We start from the raw sequence: 25,120 nt of genomic DNA, 5'->3' as shown, positions 1-25,120 counted from the left end.
ACAGTCTAACAATTCCTAGGTTCTTAGTTTTCTTTTGGCTGAAGCAAACTCACCAGATCCTCAGCACAGACACACCCCTCCACGATGTGGCTACATGGGCTGGAACATGCAGGCCCTATGGTGCACAGAGCCCTCCTAAATCACTTTGCTCCCATTCTTGTTCCAAAAGCAGGAAACCAAGGACTTCGGCCATGCGGGAGAACACAGAGGGCCTTCTCCCAGCTTTCTCTGTAGCCCCGTCTACCTTCAGAAGCACAATGGGCAGCAGCTCTGCCCAGCACCCTGCCACCAAGACCATGTACATCTGCAAGTGTACTTTGGGCGAGTACCCACTGATAACAGGACCTGGGCTGACAGGAGATGTCTGTATTTGGCCAGAGGCTAGAGAAGCTCTGCTCAGCTCAGCAGGGTGTGACGCTGCCAGCGGGCTCTAGTGCTGCACTGTGGCCCTCACAGTACTGCTGGCAAAGCCACATCGCATGGAAAAGGCCCAAGCGTCCTGCACAAGCCAGGATTTAACATGGCAGCTCATGTGGAGAAGGGGCTTTCGCCCTCTGAACCACCCGCACCCTTAGCAGTGGGCTCAGCTGTTGTTGAAAAAGAATGAAAATCAGAGTCCAACACCACAGCCCCAGGGGCCACCCAGGCGGAGGCGATTCTGCATGGGGTTACTTGGTTATCCACCTCTAAGGGTTCTTCACGCCCTGAGCTCTTCCAAGGCTGCAGCTGGGTCACTGGCTGCCGCCTGGGCACTCCCACCACAGGGGGCTGTCACCTCCACCGCACGGACGGCATAACCCCGGAGGAGCAGTTCTGGGTCCACCGCAGATGGCTGCAGAGGGGGAGCAGGAGGGAGTGCAGTGGGAGATGGCATGAGGCTCCCGGGGGGCTAAGCGGGCGGACAGCACAGCAGCTAAAGACTGAGGAGGGGGCATGGAGGAGCCGGGGGAGCCTCTAGCCAGCTGCTGCCCCGCTCGCGATCAAAGTGTCTTGAGGGGGAGTGCGGCCCGCACACAGAGTGTCCCTATGCACACACGCGGCACAGACACACGCACACATAACGCACGCCGCAGGAGCAGGCGGCAGAGCACCCCCGGCCGCCACCTGCACCCCCCAGCCATGGCCGCGCGTGCGGGCGGGCGGGGCGGGCGCCCGGGGGCGGGGCGGGGCGGGGCGCGCGGCTCTTGAAGCGGAGCCGCGGGGCCGGCGACTCTCACATGGGCCGGCCGCGCCCCGCGCCCGAGTGCCGCTGCGGAGCCCGAGCCCGAGGGATGCGCGCGGGGGGCGCGGCGCGGTGAGGCCCGGCGGGGCGATGCGGCTGCTGGACGGCTGGGTGCGGCTGCTGGCGGCGCTGGCGCTCCCCGCGCCCGGCGCGCAGGTGGGTGCTCGGGGCCGGGCCGGTGCGCTGCGCTCTGAGCTCCGTGCGGGGCGGGGGCGGGGCCCAGCCCGCGGGATGCTTCAGCTTCCTGCCTCTCCCTCGGCTCCGGCCGCCGCTCCCCGCAGGGCTGGGTGCCCCGCAAGAAGCACTGGGGGTTATTGGGGCCAGGAGCAGGATTGCGGTCTCTGCCGGTCCTCCTCAGAGCACCCTCCAGGCTGGAGTATCCTACAGCTGGTGCAGCTAAAGGGTGGTGGGAAGGCAGGTTTTGCTCCTGAAATCCCCTCCAGTGAGCACAGGATGCCTTTTGCTGAATGGCCCTAGGACTCACCTCTGTGCCCTTTTCTCTCTCTCTCCCTCTCCCTCTCCAGTGGCTGGATGGGTCCCTTGGAAACAGCACCTCAGACGGGGCAGGTGAGCCTCCTCATGGGGTGCGAGAGCTCTGGATCTCAGGGGTTGGTGGGCTCTGGAGGGCTCTCCTCACTGCCAGGGAGCTCTGGGCCCCCTCCGTGCACCCCATGTGGAGCAAGATGCAGCCCCCGTGTGCTCCCCTCTATGTCCCATGGTGGGTTGGGAAGATGGAAAGGGAGGGCCAAAATGGACCTGCAGTTGTCTGGTGTGATCCGGGCTGTGCTCTGGGGCAGCCTCTTCACCCGGTGAGGCTTTGGGGGATCTAAGCAGCAAACTGCTTGGGGTGAGAGGAGACTTTTTCTGGGTCTGCCTATGTCAGTATTGCCCTTTACAGGCTTTCTTCCTCTGGAGCACCTATTTGGGGGCTACAGAGGCAGCACTGGGGGAATGGCCTAGATTAGACAGATCCTTGTTCTGACACGGGAAGGGAGCTCCTACAGCAATGGCATCTGTGTGGGATCCCCCAGGCCTCCCCACCCTTATCTTAAGGGTATAACATTTTCCTGAAATATTCCACACCAGCTGCTGTCCTAACACCCCCATTTCAAGGCTAATTTAACTTGACAAATTCTAGAGGGTCCAGAATCAAGTTTGTAATGGCCACAGCTGCAATCTTGGCTCTGAGCAGTGCCACGCTTCTCCAGAATGGATGGAGCCTCTCCATGTCTGGACATGGGAAGGTTGCCTGACTCCAACCCAGGGGACAATGCCTAAAGCTGGAAGAGAGAAGCAGATAGGACAGACCAGCAAGGAGAGAACAAACCTGATAGTTGCCTCCATAAAGCTGAGGCTCCCTTGGGCTATTGTGTGTGCAGCAGAGCTGGTTCTGATGCCTGGTTGCCCATCAAGACTCCCAGCCCTCAGAGCTGGCTCCAGCCTGGCACCCGGATCATTAGTGACTGCTTGAGGGAGCAGGCAACATGGTATCTCCTGGACAGCAACTCACAGCCCCTGGTGGGGGGCGGGGGGGGATCTCTTCCAGTTCTGCCCTTCCAGGAGGTTTGGGGCCGCAGCTTTTGTCGGCCTTTGGAGAAATTGGTGGACATTGTGACCGAGTACCCCAGTGAGGTGGAGCACCTGTTCAGCCCCTCCTGTGTCTCTCTGCGACGCTGCACCGGCTGCTGTGGGGATGAGAGGCTCCAGTGTGTCCCCGTGGAGATGGCCAATGTCACTATGCAGGTAGGAGCTGGGACTGTCATCCAGATGTGTTAGGATTCACAGCATGGCAAGGGACTTGAACTCCTCTCCGGGCAGCTGGGAGCATAATTTCTAGAGTTTCCCATTGCCAGGGTGTCCTGCCAATGCAGGAGACAAGAGTCTTAGAGGTTGGTATGACCTATTTCAGGCTACTAGGATTTGTGTTGGAGCCAGCAATAGTACTCGCAGGGCATTCCTGATACTCCATCTCAGCCTGACATAGGGGCTTTTCCCTACCTGCTTCTGTGTTTGGTCCCGGGGAGGGGAAAGGGGCCTCTGGCATCATATATGTGTATATATGTCCACCAACTTCTATATATAAAAAAAGTTATTTACATACATGTACACACTATATATACATGCATGTAAATAACTTTTTTCCCCTGGCTTGTACAGCCAGAGCAATGCAGTGTCTGTGGTGGGGGGAGAGGGTGTCCCTGTAGTGTGAGGTACCACCTGGTGAGAGGGAGCAAAGGTTTTCCTGGGAAGGGTGCTCCCATCCCATGTGTGTGTGAATGGTGTGTTCTCGTTCTGTTTGCTGCTGTCATGGCTGAGGATCATATTGTTGGATCTCTTGCCTATTGGTCTTTAGAGCTGTTGACTATCAGGGCTCCTGACAAGTCTGTTCTCTTGGGTCCTTGACTCCATAGGCACTGAGATGTTGACTGGCAGGGTCAGAAAAGGTTGAGATTTATAGCATCTACTAGTTCCAGGCCTTAGGGCCCCTGCATTCTTCTGATGAGAGATCTTGGGCTACATGAATGGTCTGTGAAATCTTTTCTCCTCTCCCAGGACTGTGGGAGGCTGCTCTCAATCTGGCCCCCTCCCACTGCACTGTTGGAGATCATTCTCTGCCAGGGCTATAGAGCTGGGGCGGAGTGGAGGAAGGGGGTGGGGAATGAATCTGCTTTGCCACCAAGATCAGATGGTAACTTGGTTCCTCCTTTTAGCTCCTGAGGATGAAGCCGGAAGGGCAAGTACCCTATGTGGAGCTGTCCTTTATTGAGCACCGGCAGTGCGCTTGCAGGTATGGACTGTCCAGGCTCGTTCCTCTCCTGTGCAGCTATTTCATCAGTAGCAGAAGAGACCCTGCAGGTTCATCTTGCTGCAAAACACTAGGACCTACTTGCATTGTGAGGCTCCTTTCTAAGTGGCTCGGTAGCACCACCTAATGGCCATGCTGTCATGAGCACTAGCGGCGGAGTGATTCTTCTCCAGCTTACCTAATAGCTATGAGCACTGAAAAATGAGTGAAACCCCAGCTTCCAAAAGGGCCTATGATTTGTTTTAGTTGCCTCAATTCTGAACCTCTTAAGTGTGGTCTGAGAGAGGCTGAGCACCTGCAGCCCCTCTGTTGATTTAAGCTGAAGTCAGTGCCTTGATGGAGCAGGGGGAAATGCAAAGGAACTCGCTTTGGGTTCTCAGAACTAATGAATTTTTTGGACATATCTGCTTGGGTGTGAGAGTCAGTCTGGTTTGCTGACACTGCAGTGGACTGGTCACCAGCTCCTGGCTCATCCCGTGTTTTTGTCTTTTTTTTAAATCCAGGTAGCAGCTGGAAAAGAGGCTAAAAATGCTTTTAATGCTTTTCTGTTGTGACTTTGCCTCATGAGCCATCAGTGGTGTTGACATAAGGATGTTTTCTCACTGCTGAGGTGGGGATTCTGGAAGCCGGTCTTGATAAGCTGTGTGTTCTGTCTGTTCTGGTATTTCCATAGTACCACTGCTAACTATGGGGGTGATTTAAGCACTGGCACAGATTATCTAGAGACGTTGTGGAATCTCCATCCCTGGACACTTTAAGAGCAGGTTAGACAAATGCTGGACTGGGATAGTTTAGTCAGGGTTGATCCTGCCTTGAGCATGGCTTGGACTAGGTGAGGGCCCTTCCAGATTTTTCTTCCCTCTCCTCACCCCCACTAATACTATGATTTCCTAGTTGCCAGGAGGTCTGTTAATGCTGTGTATTGAGTGTGATTTACCTTACTCCCTTCCCTTTTTTCTCCAGGCCTCGAGGGGACACATTAAAGTCAGGAAGGTAAGTGATGCCAGCAGGGATACTGGAGTTGGGCCCTGGCTCATCTCCTGTCCATTCAGCCCCTCTTTTTCCCTTCTCTTTTTACAGGAGGAGACGCAAGGGCAGAGGTAAAAAAAGACAAGAAAAGAAGAGATCTAAAGACTGTGACCTGTAAGTGGGCATTAATTTCAGAGGAAGGGGCAGGGGCAGAGGCATTGGTTATGTTGGGTTAATTCCTGTGGAATAACCGGGTCACAAGTTGGAGGCATTAACTTAACCTTGTCACTATAGCTGTAAACAACAAAGGCTCAGTTTTGAGTGGAGTCTGCCTTGTCCCACTGCAGAGCATTCATGGCAGAGTCTGGCTATGTGCTGATTATTAGAGCACACCAGAGAGAAACAAACAAAATACAGAGCACTCCAAAAATCAAGGTACTGTGTACAACAAACTACCCCCAGGCTTAGCCAAATTCCTCTTAGAAGAAATCAGTCTTTTAGTGCATTAAGCAGCCCTCAAAGGATAGTCCTGCTGAATTTTGAGTGGATTGCTACAAACAGTGGTTACTTCTTGAACAACAGAGAGCACAAAGGGCTAGCAAATGGAGGACAGCAAAGGTGGAGGAAAACACAGCTTGATCTTGGAATAAAAGATGCCTAGTTAGTTGTGCTCTGAGCTAGCAGGCATGTGGCTTTTGACAACAGTTGCTGGAGACGCTGCTTAGTCTGGGATGCTGCCTGGCTGCTCTGGTCAGGTGGCTTTCCTCCTCCTCGCCCTGCCCCCTGCCACCCATACTGTGCCTCTGGCTACGCAGATCTCCATGGGACATCTTATTCTTCCGTGCTACTGCCATGCTGTGCCGTTGGTTTCTGGATAAGCTGACAGAGGTGGGGGCAGTGAGGGATGGAAAGAACAAGCGAAATAAGACTCTACAGTACTGGGATCTGTGATCTAGTGGTGGTGGTTGGGTGTTCCACTGACATCCCACTAACTGAGGTTCACTGCTGAAGGACCAAATCTCTGGCTCCTGCACTGCTCCACTGGCCCTTCCCAGGGAAACCAGGATACCAGTCTGCCTCTTTTTTGCTATCCCAAAAACTTTCCCTTTCAATTCTTCAGAAAAGGGGAGTTCTGGAGGGAACAGACCACTTTCTCATGTTCTTTACCAAGTGTAGCTTCTGAGACTGGCTTGAATTTACTTTCTTATTTCTTTCTTTGTTTGCCAGTCACAACCTTAATCTAGTCCTTGGGTGGTATCCATCTGCCTCCTTGTTTGGACTAGTCCAGTCTTTCTGTCCAGAACTTCTTCTGACTGCTATAAACATTCTGATATTGCAGGCTGAGTTGGACTCCTGTTACCTTGGATGTCACTGAGTGCAGGCCTCTGCTCACCTCTCCCAGTGGTGGCTATCTTGGCTGTAGCCTGCTGCCCAAGATGGGCTAAGGGCTGACAAGCTAGCACCTAGAGCAAAGCTGCTGTGTCCCAGTGCACAGGGGCAGGTGTAACCCTGTGTCCTTTTGCCAGCTTCTCAAAGTACCTTTTACAGCTGTTCACATAAACCCTTCTGGTCCTTGCGCGCCCCCCCTCCTGGCACTCACTTCCACCTCTGGGGAAACAACTCAGCCTCACAACCTCTGTTCCACAGGTGGGGAGATGAAGGCCTTGCCTGAGGCCACCCAGTGAATTTGGGGCAGAGCCCAAAACCAGTAGAGCCTGGGAGTTCTTACTCCCAGTGGCTATTCAAACTCATTCTCCCCCCACCTGCTGTACTTACCCTGGTCTGTGCTCTCTCATTGCAGATGCACTATTCCACGCAGGTAGCCACCTCAGCAGGAGAGGGGAGCACCACAGTGCCTGTATTTATTACCCAGCCCACTCTGGCCTTTGTGTGCGCCAGCTGCATCCTTGACTAAACCTTGTGGGCCCACTGGTAACCTCGGAGCTGTGACCCTCCAAGCAGACAGGAAGCTGCAAGCGAGTGATGATGAGGAAGTGGCACTGCCTAGTCTTGCCGGTGAGGACAAGCCGGACTTTTGCTTGGCTACCTGCAGGGAAACAGCTCCAGGTGAAGAAGACAAGATGAAGCCACTCACCAGCCCAGCTGCAGGGCCCTCCCAAGAGTCTCTGTATTGTTAACAGCTCAGATTAAAGGACTTTTGTTCTAGCCAAAATCAGGATCACAGCACAGTGAAGGAGCAGTGGGGCTGAGGCACACAGTTTTTGTCCCCTCCATGGTGAAGGGAGGGGAGCACAGGGATGGAGCTCAGCTGAGCCTGTAAATGAAGCTTAGATTCTGCAGTGCCAAGTCTGGGTCAGAGCTCGAGGAGGTACCTGTTCCATGGGCTGCAGCATTGGGACCATTCCCTACTGCTGTCAACTGCAGGTGTCTGTGCTTTCATCACAGAGCCTCCTGTCCCTGAGCTGCCAGCTAGGAATAGGACTGCACAGTTGCAGAAACATGAGCCTAGCTCAGGCCTCCAGTGCAACATCCCCTGACACTGCTGTGGAAAAAGGCAACACTGGAGAAAAAACAGTAAGCAAAGATGGGGGCTGGCCTGGATCCTACCTCCCATGGGGTGGGAGAAGGGAAGCACAGGCTTGGGAGCCCCAGGCCACCTCAGCACCCTGTATGCAGCACAGTCCCTAGGGCTCTCACCTGGCTGCAGCACAGCACCATCCAATCCTATGCCCCTCTGAAATAAAGCTGCTGTAAACTCCAGGAGCCAGCTGTGCAAACAACGGTTGGTTTCTCTCTCTCTTTTTTTGCCCTACCTCCCTACCAGTGACTGTTCTGGCCTGTGCCTTCTGAGAAGCACTATTCACCTTGTCCTGCTACTACTTTTTCCTCTTCTCCTTGGTTGTAGGAGGTGCTATAGGCAGCAAGGCTGGAGTAGCTAGAAGCTCCCATCCAGCCTGTACTCTGGCCTCTTTCTTCTTTTTCCAGAGCCAGCTAAGGAAAGAGGTGGGAGGCTGCCCTCCGTTTATGCTCTGGAAGCAGGGACCATGTGCAGTTACATTTCTGGGCTACCAGATTATACCACTCAGGGCTATCAGGTCTCTCATGGTTCCTCACCAAACATGGGAAAGAAGTGTCTCAGGTCCATCTGGTTTCCCAGAGGTTAACTTCCAGCTACTCCAGTGGTTCAGTACATTTGTCAGTTTTGTCCATTCCCTGCCAGTGTCTGGCTTCTTACCCTGTACCCTCCCAGGGGGCCTTCAGGTGCACCCCTGCCCACTGACCTGGCTGATTGCCTTTCCCTTATCTCCCAGGACTCCTTTGCTGCTGAACTGCCCATCATTGCTTCTGTGCTGCCCTGTGGGGCAGGGGTCACCAATGCTTGGGCCCTCATCTTTTTGATAAATCATGCATGTCACGGTAGGGCAGCTGGGCAACAGGCCAGGGGCTTAGACTAGCTCAGTTTCATCCACCTACTTGTATGACTGGACCCACTTGCTCTGCCAATCCCCATTTCCTGATGTCTTGGTAAACATGTCCCCAGCTGCATGAACCCCCGTGCCCACCCCATCCAGTCCCTGCAGTGCCAACTGACCTCTGTTTTCCTTTCCCAGGGCAGTATTTTCCCCAGGCATCTTCACTCCAAATCCTTGCAGCCCAGCAGTGGCCCTGCTGACTCATACATGTATACACACCCACCCCTCATTTAATCTATACATGCAAATCTACTTTGTCTCAAGATTCCCTGTGAGGCACTGGCTACCCAGCCCTCAGACTCCTGCTGAGCTCTGCCCCTTTAAGATGCAGCCAAGTGTTCCAGCTCTCTATCGATTGGTGTTTTATTCTAAAGGCAGGGTGATGAGCTCATCTGCAGCCAATCGGAGCAGCTGTGGGGTTCCACTCTACAGCTTGCACCTGAGAGGCTGGGAGCTGGTGGAGGAAAGTGGGTAGCAGCGTGCTGGAGACAAGGTGGTCCCTACACCTCCAGGGACCAGGCTCATAACTCTAACAGGTACTGTCCTTTCTGGGGCATGGGGTTTGCCAGCTCCTGGCCATCTCTTCCCATCCTGGCTGCTCCCACAGCTGCATCAGCCCATGACAGGATGCAGAGCCCCTTTCCTGGCCCCTTGAGATCAGATACCAGGGCAATTCACCTGAAGCAGTGGGGCTTCCCTCCGCATCTCCTTCCCCTTGTGCTGCCAGGGATGGGCTTGCTGCCACGTAGTGGGGCCCCTTCTTCCATTTCAGTGCTGGCATCTCTCTAGCAGTGCCTTTGTCATGGCAGGAGATGGTGCCACCTGAATGAGCACCCTTCTGGCAGCACTTTGCTCAGAGCAGCTGGGGTCCAGCAGAGCCAGTCAGCATCAAGCCCTGCATGCTGTAACACCGCGTATCTGCGAATGATGCTGGAGTCCTGCGAGTGCTCCTGACAAAGGGAAGTGGGGAGGCCGCTTATTACTGAATGACCTCTGCAGCTGGAGTGAGTGTCTGTTGTCTGCAGGATTGATCTGCATCTCAGCCCCTGCAGCCACAATGGAATCCATGTGACAGCCCCTTGTGCCCTGATCTCAGAGCTCTGCATCAATCCTTCACTCCATCTCTGCTGGATAGATGGTTGACCCTGAGCCTGAGTGCAGAGGCCCTGCAGCTAGAACCCAGCCTGTTAGTTCTTGTGCTGCCCTGCAGTTTGCAGCTATTGTTCCACTTCCTGCTTGGTTGGTGGTTGCATGGGCAGTGATGAAAGGCCAGAGCAGATTTTCACTTCTGCTTCCAGGAGAACATGGGGCCTTAGCCACAGCTCTGCATGAGTTTTTCAGTCCTGGCCCCTCTACAGGTCTGTTAAAGCTGAGGGCTTTACTCCTGACTCATCTTGGCTGGTGCATCTATGCCCAAACCCTCATCTGCAGCCCCCTCCCTGCTCCTCAGTCCCCCACCTTCTGTCCTCCCCAGCTCTGCCACAGCCCTTGCACCATCTCATTCCCCAGCCTAGGGTTGCAGGGCCAGATTTTCCTTCTCCTTTGTCTCTCTTCTTTCTGTTGCAGGACTGTGGAGGCTGAGCTACTAAGGATGGCTTGAGAGTAGTCAAGCCATGAGCAGAGTCATCCGTGAGCGCCCTTTGGGCCTGGACTCAGAGCCCTGCTCCCGGGCATTCTCCCAGGCCCGTGTTTACCTGGAACAGTTTCGAAGCCGAGTCTCTCCGGGAGGCCTTGATGGGCATGGAGCTGGGAAGCGTGATTACCTGGTGGATGCAGCGAAGCAGATCCACCTGGCCCTGGAGCGGGATGTGAGTGAGGACTACGAAGAGGCTTTCAACCACTACAAGAATGGTGTAGACGTGCTGCTCAGTGGTGTGCAGGGTATGGCTGGCTTGTGGGGGGGGCCTGTGGGAGGCAGGGAACACGGTGTACATGGCCTTGGTAGCATGGGAGGAGCAGGGGCACTCTAAACATGGGGCAGGGGTGCACAGTGGCTATGTGGGCACTATCTGGGAATTTGAGGGTTATGTAGGTGGCTCAGAGGTACATCTTAGCACTGGGCAAGGTGCAGTGATGCAGCAGAGTTTTATTAACATGGTTGCTGTGTTCACAACTAGGGGGTGGTGGAAATGATACCAAGACCAGTTTCCATGGGAGGGAGCAGAGTGGGTCAGTCAATGGGAATGGGGAAGTGATTCTCTGTCAGGCAAGGGGATGAGGGAGGAAGAGGGCAGTGGCTGATGGAGTGAAGTGCAGTAGCCATTGGCTGATGTGTTTGGGGGCAGCCTTGGGAGTGGTTGGTGTATTAAGGGAGTGGCCGTTCAGGCTACAGTGCAAGGGGCATGCCATTGGGATGTGGCATGAGGGTGGGACGCTATGAGGAGTATCATGTTTGGGGATACTCAGGAACCTGCAGGCGTTCCTTTATCCTTTCTCTGAGGCATTGAGATGCTGGCTACAGTTAAGCCTGGAGGGTGGGAGGGAAATTTGACTGGGAGTTGCTAATGCTCTAGCTGGTGCTTAGAAAACCCAGAGGTTCCTGGCTAGAGAGTCTTACTTTTCTGCTCAGAATCATATCTATAGAACCATAGACCAGTCAGCCTTACCTCTATCCCAGGGAAAATCCTAGAAAAAATTATCAAGGAGCACATCTGTGGGAGCCCACTAGCTAATGTGATGTGGAGGGGTAACCAGCGTGGGTTTTTAGCAGGCAGGTCCTGCCTGACTAACCTAGTTTCCTTTTATGTCAAGGCCACCAATTGTTTAGATGCAGAAGTCGAGGTGGATGTTATCTATCTGGACTTCAAGAAGGCTATTCATAGATTCATAGATGTTAGGGTCGCAAGGGACCTCAATAGATCATCGAGTCCGACCCCCTGCATAAGCAGGAAAGAGTGCTGGGTCTAGATGATCCCAGCTAGATACTCATCTAACCTCCTCTTGAAGACCCCCAGGGTAGGGGAGAGCACCACCTCCCTTGGGAGCCCATTCCAGACCTTGGCCACTCTAACTGTGAAGAAGTTCTTCCTAATGTCCAGTCTAAATCTGCTCTCTGCTAGCTTGTGGCCATTGTTTCTTGTGACCCCCGGGGGCGCCTTGGTGAATAAATACTCACCAATTCCCTTCTGTGGCCCCATGATGAACTTATAGGCAGCCACAAGGTCGCCTCTCAACCTTCTCTTGCGGAGGCTGAAAAGGTCCAGTTTCTCTAGTCTCTCCTCATAGGGCTTGGTCTGCAGGCCCTTGACCATATGAGTGGCCCTTCTCTGGACCCTCTCCAGGTTATCCGCATCCTTCTTGAAGTGTGGCGCCCAGAATTGCACGCAGTACTCCAACTGCGGTCTGACCAGCGCCCTATAGAGGGGAAGTATCACCTCCCTGGACCTATTCGTCATGCATCTGCTGATGCACGATAAAGTGCCATTGGCTTTTCTGATGGCTTCGTCACACTGCCGGCTCATGTTCATCTTGGAGTCCACTAGGACTCCAAGATCCCTTTCCACCTCTGTGCCACCCAGCAGGTCATTCCCTAGGCTGTAGGTGTGCTGGACATTTTTCCTCCCTAGGTGCAGCACTTTGCATTTCTCCTTGTTGAACTGCATCCTGTTGTTTTCTGCCCACTTGTGCAACCTATCCAGGTCTGCCTGCAGCTGTTCCCTGCCCTCCGGCGTGTCCACTTCTCCCCATAGCTTTGTGTCATCTGCAAACTTGGACAGAGTACATTTGACTCCCTCGTCCAAGTCACTGATGAAGACATTAAAGAGTATCGGTCCAAGGACCGAGCCCTGCGGGACCCTGCCCACACCCTTCCAGGTCGAGACCGACCCATCCACCACGACTCTTTGGTTGCGACCCTCCAGCCAATTCGCCACCCACCGGACTGTGTACTCATCCGCATCACAGCCTCTTAACTTGTTCACCAGTATGGGGTGGGATACCGTATTGAAGGCCTTCCTGAAGTCTAAGTATACGACATCCACCCCTCCTCCTGTGTCCAGGCGTTTCGTAACCTGGTCATAGAAAGAGACTAGATTGGTCAGGCACGATCTGCCTGCCACAAACCCGTGCTGGTTTCCCCTCAGCATAATTTGCCCTGACGGGCTCTCACAAATGTGAGCCTTGATAATTTTTTCAAAGACTTTACCAAGGATGGAGGTGAGACTGACTCAAAGACTTTACCGAGGATGGAGGTATTTTGACAAGGTATCCCATACCATCCTTGTAAATAAGCTGTGGGGATTTGCCTTGGATGATTATATGGTAGAATGGGTAGCAAATTGGCTCAAGGGTTGTGCTCAGAGGGTGGTAGTGGATGGGTCAGTGTCAACCTGTGGGCAGTGGAGTCCCTCAGGGCTCAGTTCTGGGTTCAGTGCTGTTCAACATCTTCATTAGTGATCTGGATGAATAGGTGGGAAGCACCCTGTCCAAATTCGCAGACGACACAAAATTATGGGGTGCAGCTAACACCCTGGAGAGGAGGAACCAGATCCAAGCTGACCTAGACAGGCTGGGGAAGTGGGCAGAGAGTAACAGGATGCGATTCAATAAGGACAAGTGCAAGGTGCTGCATCTAGGGAGGAAGAACTACCATCATACCTACAGGCTGGGGGGCGACCTTCTCAGCTTCACTGAGGCAGAAAAAGATCTTGGAGTCACTGTTGACTCCAGGATGAACATGAGTCACCAGTGTGATGAAGCAGTTGGCAGAGCCAATCACACCTTGTCGTACATCAGTAGGTGCTTCACAAACAGGTCCAGGGAAGTGATCCTCCCCCTCTATGCAGCACTGGTCAGACCACAGCTGGAGTACTGTGTCCAGTTCTGGACACTGCAGTTCAAGCGGGATGCGGACAACCTGGAGAGGGTCCAAAGAAGGGCCACTCGCCTGATTAGAGGCCTGCATGGAAGGCCCTATGAGAAAAAGTCAAGGGATCTTAACCTCTTCAGCCTCTCCAAGAGAAGGCTGAGAGAGGACCTTGTGGCAGCATACAAATTCATAAGGGGAGAGCAACAAGTAGGCAATGATCTGTTCACCAGGGCACTCCCTGGAATGACAAGGAACAATGGCCATAAGTTACTAGACAGAAGGTTTAGGTTGGACATTAGGAGAAAGCTCTTCATGGTCAGGGTTGCCAGAATCTGGAATGGGCTCCCAAGGGTGCTCACCCCATCCTTGGGGGTCTTCAAGAGGAGACTGGACAGGCACCTGGCTGGGATCACATGACCCCAGGGTTGGTGACTCTTTTCTTGCATGCTAGGAGCAGGGGGTCGGACTAGATGGCCCACTGGGGTCCGTTCCGACTCTATGAATCTATATCGGTTGCCAAATTTGGGGCCAGAGTACATGGACTGTGAGGGTTTTTGCCTTTCTCTGTAGTGTGGGGCATAGTCCCTTTCCTAGGATCTTCTGAGCATATATTAACCAGCTACTTTCCTGTGGCTGGAGCAGCAGGACATTTCCCCTGCTTTCCCCAAGGGTATGTCCAAGGGTGTTCTTGGCATTCCAGCTACTGTTGCTTGCAGTTGTGGGTGAGGGTTTGCCATGGGGATTTTGAGGACACTTTTGGTTAACAACTGACTACACATGGAAGGAACTTGATGGTCAAGGAGGCCCCTTCCAGTTCTATGTTCCCATACTGCTGAGAAGTGCTGGGGGTAGGGTGCAGTGGGAGGCTGGCACTGTGACTAACATGTGGCCCACCCTTTTGCACAGTTGACCCCAACAAGGAGCGTCGTGAGGCTGTGAAGAGAAAGATCACACAGTACCTCAAACGTGCTGAGGAGATTTTCAACTGCCACCTCCAACGAACCCTGGGGAATGGGAGCCCCAATGCCACGGTGAGGAGCTGGGGCCTGAGAAATGGCTTCCCAAGGGCTCACCGCATGCCTTGGCTGGATCTTCAGGGTGCAACACATACAGTATACGCGGTGCTGTCAATCCTCGAGAGCAACTCTATAAGCAAGGTTGACTGGGATGAGTGTGAGGCAGGCAGGCTGGGGATGGGACAGAAAATGCAGCAGATTTCAAGTCCTGAGAATACAGACACCTGTAGGATGTTATCACTGCCTTTCTGATCAGGGAAGATATACAAGGCCTGCTGGTGGGGGAGATCAGAGACTAGTCAACCTAAGCAAACATCAGATGTGGGCCACCTTGGGTACTGCATTGGGACGAGGTTTAGTGAAACGCTTTCTCAGCACCTTAAGCAACTGCTTCCTGGGATAGCCATTTCTGGAGTGCTCCAAAGGAGTGGCTGTTCCTCCTCACTCCTGCAGTCTGCAGCAATAAACTCAAGGAATAGCTGCAGTTGAGTTAAGTAAAAGGTCTTGTCTAAACTGCCCTACCATTGCAGTATCTCAGGTGCAGCATCTCCATCCGTGGGATGACAGCTGTGTGAATGGAGGTCTGGGCTGTGCCTCTGTCAGGCATGAAGCTAGACAGAAAAGATCATTATTATGTTGCTAGCCAGGAAAGCGGGGGAGAAGTTTAGCAGCACAGCTGACTCAGGACAAGGTTCTGCAAGGAGATTGCCCATGAAACCTCCGTATTGAGTTCCCAGAGCCCTGCAGGTTCTCCACTCAGCCTGGAACCAAAGGCTTCTGTTGAACAAGGCTAGACATCAGGAAGCACTATTTCACTGTCAGGGCAGCTAGGACCTGGAACCAACTTCCAAAAGAAGTGGTGCTGGCTCCTACCCTGGGGGTCTTTCAAAGGAGGCTGGACGAACATCTGGCCGGGGTTGTTTGACCCCAGTACTCTTTCCTGCCACGGCAGGGGGGTCGGACTAGATGATCTCCTCAGGTCCCTTCCGACCCTACCAACTATGAAACTATGAACAAGCCCAAACTAAGCCTGAATCCAGTGCCAGCTCAGAATATTGTTGGCATCTTGGAGAGAGAGAGAGAGAGAGATGGTGGCTGAAATAGATTTGATCTCATCCAGCTTCAGAGGTAAGGATCTGAACTGGTTGAGACTGACTGTGTCATTAGCAAGGCACTCTGCATTTTAGGTGCTTTAGTTTAAACCTGGATTTTATCTTGATTTTTTTGTCACGACTGAAAATGGCTGCAGTTGCCTGTGGTTCTCAATATGACTGAAACCACAGGGTGCCCTTACTTAAGATGACTGGCCCTAGTAAGTACAGGCTGTATTCTTCATTGTTCCCAAAGGAATTGAAGCTAAGCTTCACTAAGCTAAAACAGTGATCCCCATCTCTTTTTGTGAACCAGATGAAAGGCAGAGTCAACTGGGAAATGTGTACAAGCAGGAAATGAAACTACAGGGCTGTAGGATCGTGGGGATGAGAGGAGAAGAAAGGTCAGGGGGATGTGAAGAGCAAAGGGACTGGGACAGGGCAGTGTGAGGAGGATGTGGGGAGTGTATGGGGTAGAACAGCAGTTGGCAAGAGTTTTGGAGCTGCAGGCTGTACCAGCCTAGCTCAGACCCCAGGTGGGTCAGTGCTTCTGACCTAGCCTGCTGCTGCCACTGCTGCTTCTGTCAGCTGCCTGGCCATGGTGTGGGCAAAGCCTCTCTGCTGCCTGGCCATGCGAGTGTGCAAAGTGCCCTGCTGCCCACCTGCAGCCTACCCTGCCTGGCTGCACTGGTGTGGTGCAACACAGGCAAAGCTCCCTCTCCACCCTGCTCAGTTCATAGGCTGAATCTAATGACTCCATGGGCCATATCCTTCCTCTGGGCCATATGTAGCTGACCCCTGGGATAAAGCAAACTAGAGTGCATAGAACAGGAAGAGTTGGAAGTTCTGTGCAAACTAAAGTACAGAGACCAGGGAAAGCAGAAGACTGTGGGGGAAGTGGGGAAGGAGAGCTTGGCAGGATTTTGGGTAGGACAGTCTGATAGCTTAGGCTGGGGCAGGAGAGAGAGAGAGGAAGAGCTGGGTAGATGGGGATGTGAGGTACCATCTTACCCCAACCTGCTATTTTGTGTGTGCATAACAGGTTGCCTTTACTTCTCCTGGGATGTGGGAGTCTTGTTCCTCAGGGTTTTTGATCTCCGAAAACATCTCCCAGTTCCTCATTCATCTTTCTTATTGGCTCTCAGGGTTACAGCAGCCTTCGCTTTCGGCCAATCAGGACACTCAGCTCACCAGTGGAGAACCTGAGGCGCTGTAAGGTTCTGGGAGTGATTGAAAAGGTAATGAAGTGCCTGAGCCAGGATCAGCAGGTCCCCACAGGTCCTGTCAGCCAGGACCATTGGAGACTACAAGCATCTCACATTGTGCCTACCAAGTTGGGTTGGTGCAATTTGCCCACAGTCCTCCCATCATAGAAACCCTAGTGCTAAGATGGGGGTGACTCTGTGAGAGGGGGGTGTCCCTGAGTAGTACTGGAGGGCAGTGTGCTCTGCACAATAACAGTGATGATTTGGCTGAGTGCATGCTCTCCTTTGGGCTAGTGCTGAGCCCTAGTGCAGACGTGACGGAGGCTGTGTTGCTAGGAGCTCTGGCTGTTAGCTGAAAGGTCATGCTGGTGTCTCAGTGACTTGTGGTTGTTAGGAGACCTAAGATATTTACAAACCAGGCAGTCAGTTGCCCTAATTCCAACCTGGCATTTCACTTCCATCAACTGAAGCCAGGGCACCTGGATGATACCTGTTAGCTACCAGAGATGGCAGTAGAAGTCCCTCTCATGGGAAGATGGAGCTAATTAGTTCCTTGCACCCTCAGCAAGTCATCCTCTTCCCACCCTGAGTGCTAGAATTTGGGGTGATGGGTTTTGCTCCTTTCTGCCTGCTCCTCATCCTACTGCAGTAGGGTGAGGACATTCCTCTCAGCCTCCCAAGGCCCAGACCTTGGATGGAGAGTGCAAGGGAGTCCAGAATGAGGAATGTCAATAATGATTGATAAGTGGAACATGCTGTGGGATTCACTTTGTAATCTCTGGTTCATGACACTGTATCTGAAACCACTGGTCAGCAGTATAAGTACAGGGGCTGGAAGAACACCAAACTGGTGCAAAAAGAGACAACTTCGAGACTCAAATGACTCTTTAAATGTCTGTCTGAGCTGTTTGGGTGTGGGTGACAGAGGTCTGATCTGTATTGTCTTGAATTGCTTGCAGGTGCAGCTAGTTCAGGATCCAGCCACTGGTGGAACTTTTATACTTAAGGTGGGTGTTTCCTGCTCATCCCTCTCCCTGCCTTTAGGGAAATCCTCTGGTAGGGGATAATCCAGGATAAACCTGACCTGAAGGATTCATGGGAAATGCTTTTCAGTACTTTGTTTGGGGCTTTTCATCAGAAATGAATTATATAAACATGACCAATGAACTTTCTCTGAAGTCTCTCCCATGCTCCGGCATGACCCCCACCCCCACCCCCCTGTCCTCCACTCCCACATCATCTGCAGTGAGAGGGGAATTCATCCTCTTTCTTAAAACTATCCTTGTCATGGAACTCAATTTGGAGCTGAGGGGGCAGGGGTTATGTGGATTTGGATTGAAACACGGAATGGATTACAAATGCCATGAGCCCAGGGCATTTAAACAGGACAGTTGGGAATGATTGTCAGCAACTGCCCATTAAGAGCCCAGGACTGTAGTAAGAGGGGGTATAGAAGCAGGGGAAAAGTGAGAGGTATCAGCCAGAGCAGAGAAGGTGGAGAGGACTAGAGTAGCAGAAAGATTTCAGAATCAGCTTGAGGTAGATGGGCAGAAGTTCGGCAGGGGCCGGTACTGGAATAGCAATGGGGGTTACAGACCAAGAATAATATGTGTTGTCAGAGCTTTGTGGTAACCCAGGCATGGATAGGAAGGGGTATCCTGGGTATTGGACAGAGGACTATGAAGCTCAGCAGATGGAGAGCTCCATTCTGTATGATGGTGGTCATCAGTCCATGAGGCAGAAACAGGGCATTTGTCAGAATGGGAGGGATCAGTCTCTCCAATCTGGTCTCCTGTCTTGGCGAGGAGCCACTCTCCAGGGAGGCAGTGATATTTCTGAGCTGTAAAATTCCCAGCTCTGTGTTCTCCTCCAGAGCCTCCCCAAGTCCCACGTGGAGACCCGCGAGCGGCAGACAATCATTCCACATGGTGTCCCTTTCATGGTCAAACTACTGCGCTACTACATGAGTGAGGATTCCATCTTCCTCCACCTGGAGCATGTGCAGGGTGAGTGCAAGAGCCAGTGTCCTGCACTGTCTCCATCCCCCCCATGTCCTTGACCCTATATCCACCAACCACCTCCCCTCTGTTGAGCTAATCTAAGCTTCTCTGTTTGTCTGGGGTTATTTTCTGCAGTGACTATAAAGTATAGCTTTCCCTTCGCAAGGGTGATGACCACAGGACTCAGAGAACCTACAGCATGAACCACTGAGCATCACCAGCAGCTTGAGAAAGGGGCTGCTGAGATCCATGTGGCTGGGGAAATAGGATAGGGATAGGTCCATGGAACATGTGTGAGGATGGGTCAATATGTAGTAGCAGCAGGGTTGTTGGGATCATGGAGTCCAGGGGAGGGAGTGGAAATGGTCAAAGGGCTCATGGAAACACAGAAATGTTTGGAATAGAGCAGACCATTGATGTTCTAGTGTCTGTTGTCCCACTGTGGCATGGGAGACTGGACACACGATGGGGACAAACTAGCAGGATGCCTGTAGGGGACAGAATTCCTGGGATGTATCAGCAACATCATGATGAGGAAAAGAGAACTAAGTGAGGCACGTTATGCAGATTAAAAAAAAAAAAGCTTTGACAGTCTTACAACAGTTTGTTAAGAAAGATCATGGGAAGACGGGCAGAGTTCTGTCAGAGACTGGCTAAGTGACAGAAAGTAAAACACCCAGTTTTTGGGAAAAATAAAGTGAAAGGATCCCTCTAATGTACAGTACAGCTGAATGGACCCAGGGATTTACTGATGGTCTGGAAAAGGGGCAAGCAGTGAAGTGGTAACATTCACAGCTAACAAGACTTTATGTAAATGGGTGCAGGAGAAGAACAAGGTCACTCCCAGAGGACCTAGCAGGGAGAATGGGCAACACAATGGCAGATGGAATTTAGTGGTGACAAGCACATTGACACATGTTGGAAGGAATAATCTGAATTACTCCCACATGTTTCTATAGCACCAGTGAACTGAATCTGCACAGTTGCTGGTTAAATAAGAGGTTGCACATTCTTGGTAGAAGATCTGACAGAAGTCTTTTGGCTGGATACCATCCTGGCCTAGTCCGTCCCTAGTATAGTTGACCAGTTTAGTCAAGCATCCCTCCTTTTCAGTCTTCAGTCTTGGACAGTGCCTCTCCTTCATTCTGTAGGGCTGGGAAGGCCGCCTGTGGCAGAGAGCAATGAGGATGCTAGGAGTGTGGACTGAGGAGAGGTGAAGATGGGGTTGGGCTGGGGGATGGAGACAGATTGGGTGAGATGAAGGGAGCCAGGCAGTAGGGATGGAACTGGAACCTCAGATAAAGACACAGGAATGCTGCTACCTAGGGACCAGAGGGAGGAGTAGAGAGGAGTACTTTGGGATGGTGAGGTCAGGGCATCTTCTGGGTGGATTTGAGCTGCTCAGTATGAACAGCTCAGATTTGAGGCCTGCTGACACTTTGAGCCCTGCAGGCTAGAGGCCAGGCAGGATAGCTAGTGGCTGGAGTCTCAGGATTGGAGGTGTCTGTAGTGGGCACCTGGATTTCTGCTTTGCTCCCTCTCACACTTCCTTCCTTTCACTCTCCAGGTGGGACACTATGGTCCCATCTCCGCTCTCGGTCTCATTTACGGCGAAGTCTCTCCTATGGCTCTGGTCCCCTGCATCCAAAGCCCAGCTCAGCTCTGGGAAGCTACAGTGGAGAAGGGGTGGTAGGAAACATTTGGGGGCCTGGCTCTGGGTCCAGCCAGAGCTCTAACCTTGGCCTTGGGAATGGCACTGACCTCCTGAAGTCTGTGACTCAGGTCCCACTGGAAAACTCTGACCAGGCTCCTGCCCAGGAACAGTCACCTGACCCCTCCGACGCAAGAGCAGGGACCCGCCACATGTTCCATATGGGACCTGCCAGTGGCCCCAGGGTTGTCATGGCAGGGAAGGATTTAAGTGCATCATGCACCCTGCACAGTGACCCCAATCCTGTTGTCATGGTGATGGCCAAAGGACACCGTGCCTTGAACAGTCAGGAGTTGGCCTCCCATCCACATGACTTGCTAACCAGCAGTGAGGGTGTGAGCAGCCCACTGGAAAGAGAAGCTCCCTGGCAGGATCCAAAGCTGCTGGCTAGTGGGAGGCTTCCCCAGATCCCTGCTCAAAACCTGAAGGCTGTGAGAAATGGCAGCCTGGTACAGAAAGAGCCTCTGTATCAGCAAATGTCTAATGGGCCCCAGGCTCAGCCCACATGGTCCCCACGAGCTCCCCCTGGACAGAAACAGGTGCCTGGAACCACCTGGCCCAGCTTCAGTGAGCCCCACAGGCCTGACTCTGGGTGGCAGGAGCCTGTGGGGGGCATCTCAGGAGTTCAAGATGGAAAAGGCCAACACAGGGAGAAGCTAGCATCAGCACAGCAGAGACCTGCAGGCTGCTGGGCCTGCCAAGGGGATAGCCAAAGAGCCTGGGCCGTGAATGAGGAGCAGGTCCAGCTGTGGGCAGCAGAAATGCTCCTGGCTCTGGAAGGACTCCACCAGCAGGGTGTACTCTGCCGAGACCTCAATCCTAGGAACCTACTGCTGGATGCTGCTGGTAGGTGTATTGGCAGGGGAGGTTTGCCCCTCAGCAAGGGGACCTAACTTGAGCCCCCACACAGTCTCTCTCCCCAGTGTTTTGCTCTGTGGAATCTGGACACCTCCAGCTCAGGCCCTGCCTCTGTGCTCTAGACCTTGGATCTTCTAAGAAATATGGACAGCAGGGGCAGAACAAGGTTATGCAGCAACATTGGCCATACAGAACATCGATAGCTCATTTGGGAGATCCCTCAAGAGATCCCTGGGAGGGGATGAGATCAGCTGGCCTGGTTAATCCAGCAGTCCCCAGGGTTGATCAAGAGCTGAAGGCCTGGATTCTGCAGTTCAACCCTCTGCAGCAACCCCCCCTGCTTGATTTATCCACCCGCTCATTGCTCTCCAGGTGCCACTTGGGCCTGGCTTTCCTCAGGAGAGTAGCAGGGCTGTGCCAGTGCCATGGTTGCTTGGATCTCCTCCCACAACACCCTTCCATCAGATGCAGGCCTGTCACACCCACTGCCCCTTTCCCAGAAGTCTGCGCTGAGGGACCTGGCTGCTCTCTATTGCACTGTTGCGGCTTGGAGCACAACTGCCTTGCAGGCCATGGGGGCGGGGCAGGGGTGCTGGTGTCCAGCTGTTCCCCTCCCATTCATAGGGACAGGGTCCAGGAGGGAGGGGTGAGGGCCTATGGTTCCTGCTGCAGTTGCTGGCCTTGCCCAACACTGGTGCTGATTCACAGGTCACATCTGTCTCACTTTCTTTGGGCAATGGACGGAGGTGGAGCCGCAGTGCTGCAGCCAGGCCCTGGAAGAACTGTATAGTGCCCCAGGTAAGGCACCCATCCACTGCCTGCTCCTTCCCCTCCATCAGGCCCTGTGGGAAAGAATCACCAGGAGATTCCCACCAGGATCTTTCCCAAGGGTGGCAGCAGACAGCCCCCATGGGATTTGGATGTGCGTCACTGTCTCTCTCCTTTCATCCTTCGTGGCTTTTGACTCTCTGCAGAAGTGGGTGGGATTTCTGAGCTGACTGAGGCCTGCGACTGGTGGAGCTTTGGGTCACTGCTATATGAGCTGCTGACTGGAATGGTGAGTGGTTTCACGTCCCAGTCCTGGGGCAGGGGCAGGGGTAAGGAAGGGTAGTGAAGTCATAGAATCATAGGAAGTTTGGGTTGGAAGCGACTTCAGGAGGTTGTCTAGTTCAACCCCCTGCTCAAAGCAGGACCATCCCTACCTAGATCATCCCAGCCAAGGCTTTGTGTAGCTGGGTCTTAAAAACCTCCGAGGATGGAGAGTCTGCAACCTCTCTGGGTGACCTGTTTCAGTGCTTTACTACCCTCCTTGTGAGAGAGTTTTTCCTAATATCTAACCTAAACTTCTCTTGCTGCAACTTGAGCCCATTGCCCCTCGTTCTGTCATCTGTCACCATTGGGAACAGTCTGGCTCCATCTTCTTTGGCACCCCACTTCAGGTAGTTGAAGGCTGCTATTAAATCCCCCCTCAGTGTTTTCTTTTCCAGACTAAATAAGCCCAGTTCCCTCAGTCTCTCCTTATAAGTTGTGTGCCCCAGCTCCCTACCCATTTTTTTTTTTTGCCTTCCGCTGGACTGTCTCCAATTTGTTTGCACCCTTTCTGTAGTGGGGGGGCTCAAAACTGAACACAGTACTCCAGATGTGACTTCAGCAGTGTCAAATAGAGGGGAAGAATCGCCTCCCCTGACTTGTTGGCAACACTCCTACTAATGCAGTCCAATATGCTGTTAGCCTTCTTCACAACCAAGGCACAGTGTTGCCTCATATTCAGCTTTTTGTTCACTGTAACTCCCAAGTCCTTTCGTGCAGAGCTGCTGTTAGCCAGTCAGTCCCCAGCCTGTACTGGTGCATAGGACTGCACTTGTCCTTATTGAACCTCATGAGATTTCTTTTGGTTCAAAAGTCTTGAGGGTCTGTAGATCGTGAGGGAGATGGTCCTAGTTTTGGTACTCTGCTCCCCACAGAGCACTCCAAGTGGGTGTCCCATTGCTCTCCTTCTTCTAGTGCCTCTGGGAAGAGGCTTTGGTGCTGAGGGTGGTAAACCTGGAACCTCACAGCCTCCTGCCTACCCAGGATCTCCTCCCACCTGCCTGCTGCTATGGGGAGCGAGTCTATCAAAAGGACTCCTCAGCTCAGCCAGGGAGCCCCAGGATATGGACTGGACTGTGTGTCTTAAGTATGTCACTCCTCCCTGAACCTCAGGAGGGGCTGGCTGAGGGCCTGGATGTTACCCACTGAAGGGGAGTGGCTGTAGGGTCAGGAGGCTGCCAGGTCACTGCAATGGGGATAGGAGCAGTGGCAGGTGAGGCACAGCACCCACCACCTGCTTGCTCAGGACTCTGCTTACTGGCTCCGTCTGCATCCCACAGCCACTGTCCCAGTGCCACCTGTCAGGGATTCATCCTCACACCCAGCTGCACCTGCCTGAGGGGCTCAGCCTGCCTGCTGCATCACTGCTCACTGAGGTGAGGATGCCCAACCTGCTGAGGGGGAGACAAGGGGCAGCAGCTCCCATCCTGGGTGCAAGGTGCCTGGGTGCAGGGGGTACTGGGCCCAAGGCCGGGCTTCTGCACCTCAGCCTATGCCTGCTCCTAACACACGGTCCCTCTCCTTTCCAGCTGCTGCAGTTTGACCCCAAGCGGCGGCTGGGCTCTGGAGGAGATGGTGTTGCCAAGCTCAAGTCCCACCCCTTTTTCAGCTCTCTCCAGTGGAGCACACTGGTAGGCTAGCTGTCATCACCCATGGAGCGGTACACTGAGGATGTCACCACAGACTTGGAACACAGGGTGGCACTAGGACCCCTGGTCCATGGGACTTGTGATCCCAGGCAGTGCCTAGGGGAGGTCCCCTGCTCCTGGGGCTGTTCCTGTGGAGGAGAGTCTGCACTGAGTCTGGTTTTGCAGACTTGATTATTCTCCTCTGCCAGCTTCCCTCTGTGTTTCAGTAGTATCTTCTGGTCTGGTGCCTGAGCTGGGCTGGGGCCTGAGGACGGTCCTGTAACCCATGCCCATGTCTGTTATGGAGAGAATGGGGCAGTAATGTAACCAGGAGTGGACGACCAGGCACCAGTCCCAAGCACCCACTTAGAGGAGGCACAATAAGGGAGCTGCTGCTACTGCAGACCAGCCACTGGAGGTGCCACTGCCCAGGGCACAGCTTGGTACTTCTGCCCCTGGGAAGGAGTACTGGTACTGAGGTCAATAAACCTGGGACCTCAGAGCCTCCTGCCCCCTGGGTAGTGGGCAGGTCCCTCCCTCCACCTGTCTACTGCTATTTGTGGGGAGCCAGTTTATCAATGAGACTCCCCAGTTCATCCAGGGAGCCCAGCTTTGTCCTATGGGGCAGCCCCTGCCAGTATCTAGTTCTCCACTGCCCCATCTGCTCCTGCCTCTGCCTGCCCTCCTCCTGGTGGGTCCACAGCATCCCAATGCCCCACTTGTCCCCACTTCCTCTGCTGCTGCCTTGCATTGCCCCTTGTGGCTTTCCTGTTGCATTTCCAGTGGCCACTGCTAGATGGGGCCTGGGGTCCCATGTTGTGCATTTCGCTGGCTGCACGTGCATTTGCATCACCTGCCATGGCTCTCTGCAGGCACAGGAAGACACTCCTGCTTTTGAGTGCCTCTCTGTGGCTGTCTAACCTCAATAAACTTGCCTTTGTTCACACAAGCTTGTGAGTCTGATTTACTGGGGGGGGAAACGACATGACACTTAGCTCAGAGTCCCAGCCCAGGACAGGATCCTGGAACTGAAGATCTGGTCCTGAGTCACACGCATCCTTGAGAAGCTAAGGGCCAGCAGGACCAGGGTTCATTCCACAGGTGGAAAGTCTCAGGCTTGGCCCTTTCTCTCATAGGTCACAAGGGGGGGCTCCCCTCATCAAAGACTGGGATTGGAAATTGTAATAGAGTTTGCTTAATGCTCAGTGCCTGGGACTTTCCTAGTGCTGCCCCTGGCTGTTGCCTGCCTCTGGTGCCTGCTTCTAATTCAGGCTCTGTAGGACA

The 25,120-nt window shown here is 53.3% G+C and overlaps 2 protein-coding genes across 7 annotated transcripts; both read left to right on the top strand.

The window, feature by feature from the left end:
* Positions 1-1,205: 1,205 nt before the first annotated feature.
* Positions 1,206-7,738, top strand: PGF (placental growth factor). Of its 2 annotated transcripts, none has more exons than XM_059723094.1 (7): positions 1,206-1,378; positions 1,747-1,789; positions 2,769-2,965; positions 3,934-4,010; positions 4,992-5,021; positions 5,081-5,171; positions 6,799-7,738. In XM_059723094.1, the coding sequence occupies exons 1-6, from the start codon at positions 1,313-1,315 to the stop codon at positions 5,130-5,132; spliced, it is 465 nt and encodes a 154-aa protein (XP_059579077.1). In that variant the 5' UTR covers positions 1,206-1,312; the 3' UTR covers positions 5,133-5,171; positions 6,799-7,738. The 2 variants fall into 2 exon arrangements, with proteins under 2 accessions (XP_059579077.1, XP_059579076.1); XM_059723093.1 differs by having other exon boundaries at positions 1,211-1,378; positions 5,109-5,171.
* On the top strand, positions 7,443-24,781 carry RPS6KL1 (ribosomal protein S6 kinase like 1). Of its 5 annotated transcripts, none has more exons than XM_019499250.2 (12): positions 7,443-7,532; positions 9,998-10,312; positions 14,145-14,269; positions 16,491-16,583; positions 17,510-17,557; positions 18,424-18,556; positions 20,118-21,107; positions 21,828-21,917; positions 22,094-22,176; positions 23,124-23,295; positions 23,489-23,584; positions 23,738-23,824. In XM_019499250.2, the coding sequence occupies exons 2-11, from the start codon at positions 10,045-10,047 to the stop codon at positions 23,545-23,547; spliced, it is 2,061 nt and encodes a 686-aa protein (XP_019354795.2). In that variant the 5' UTR covers positions 7,443-7,532; positions 9,998-10,044; the 3' UTR covers positions 23,548-23,584; positions 23,738-23,824. The 5 variants fall into 5 exon arrangements, with proteins under 5 accessions (XP_019354795.2, XP_019354793.2, XP_019354792.2 ...); XM_019499248.2 differs by lacking the exon at positions 7,443-7,532 and adding an exon at positions 7,843-8,967; XM_019499247.2 differs by lacking the exon at positions 7,443-7,532 and adding an exon at positions 7,843-8,967 and having other exon boundaries at positions 9,241-10,312.
* Positions 24,782-25,120: the final 339 nt, after the last annotated feature.

This window comes from Alligator mississippiensis, chromosome 2 (genome assembly GCF_030867095.1).
Source record: "Alligator mississippiensis isolate rAllMis1 chromosome 2, rAllMis1, whole genome shotgun sequence".
Classification (NCBI taxonomy): Eukaryota; Metazoa; Chordata; order Crocodylia; family Alligatoridae; genus Alligator; species Alligator mississippiensis.
This window is presented reverse-complemented; position numbering and strand designations above follow the sequence as displayed.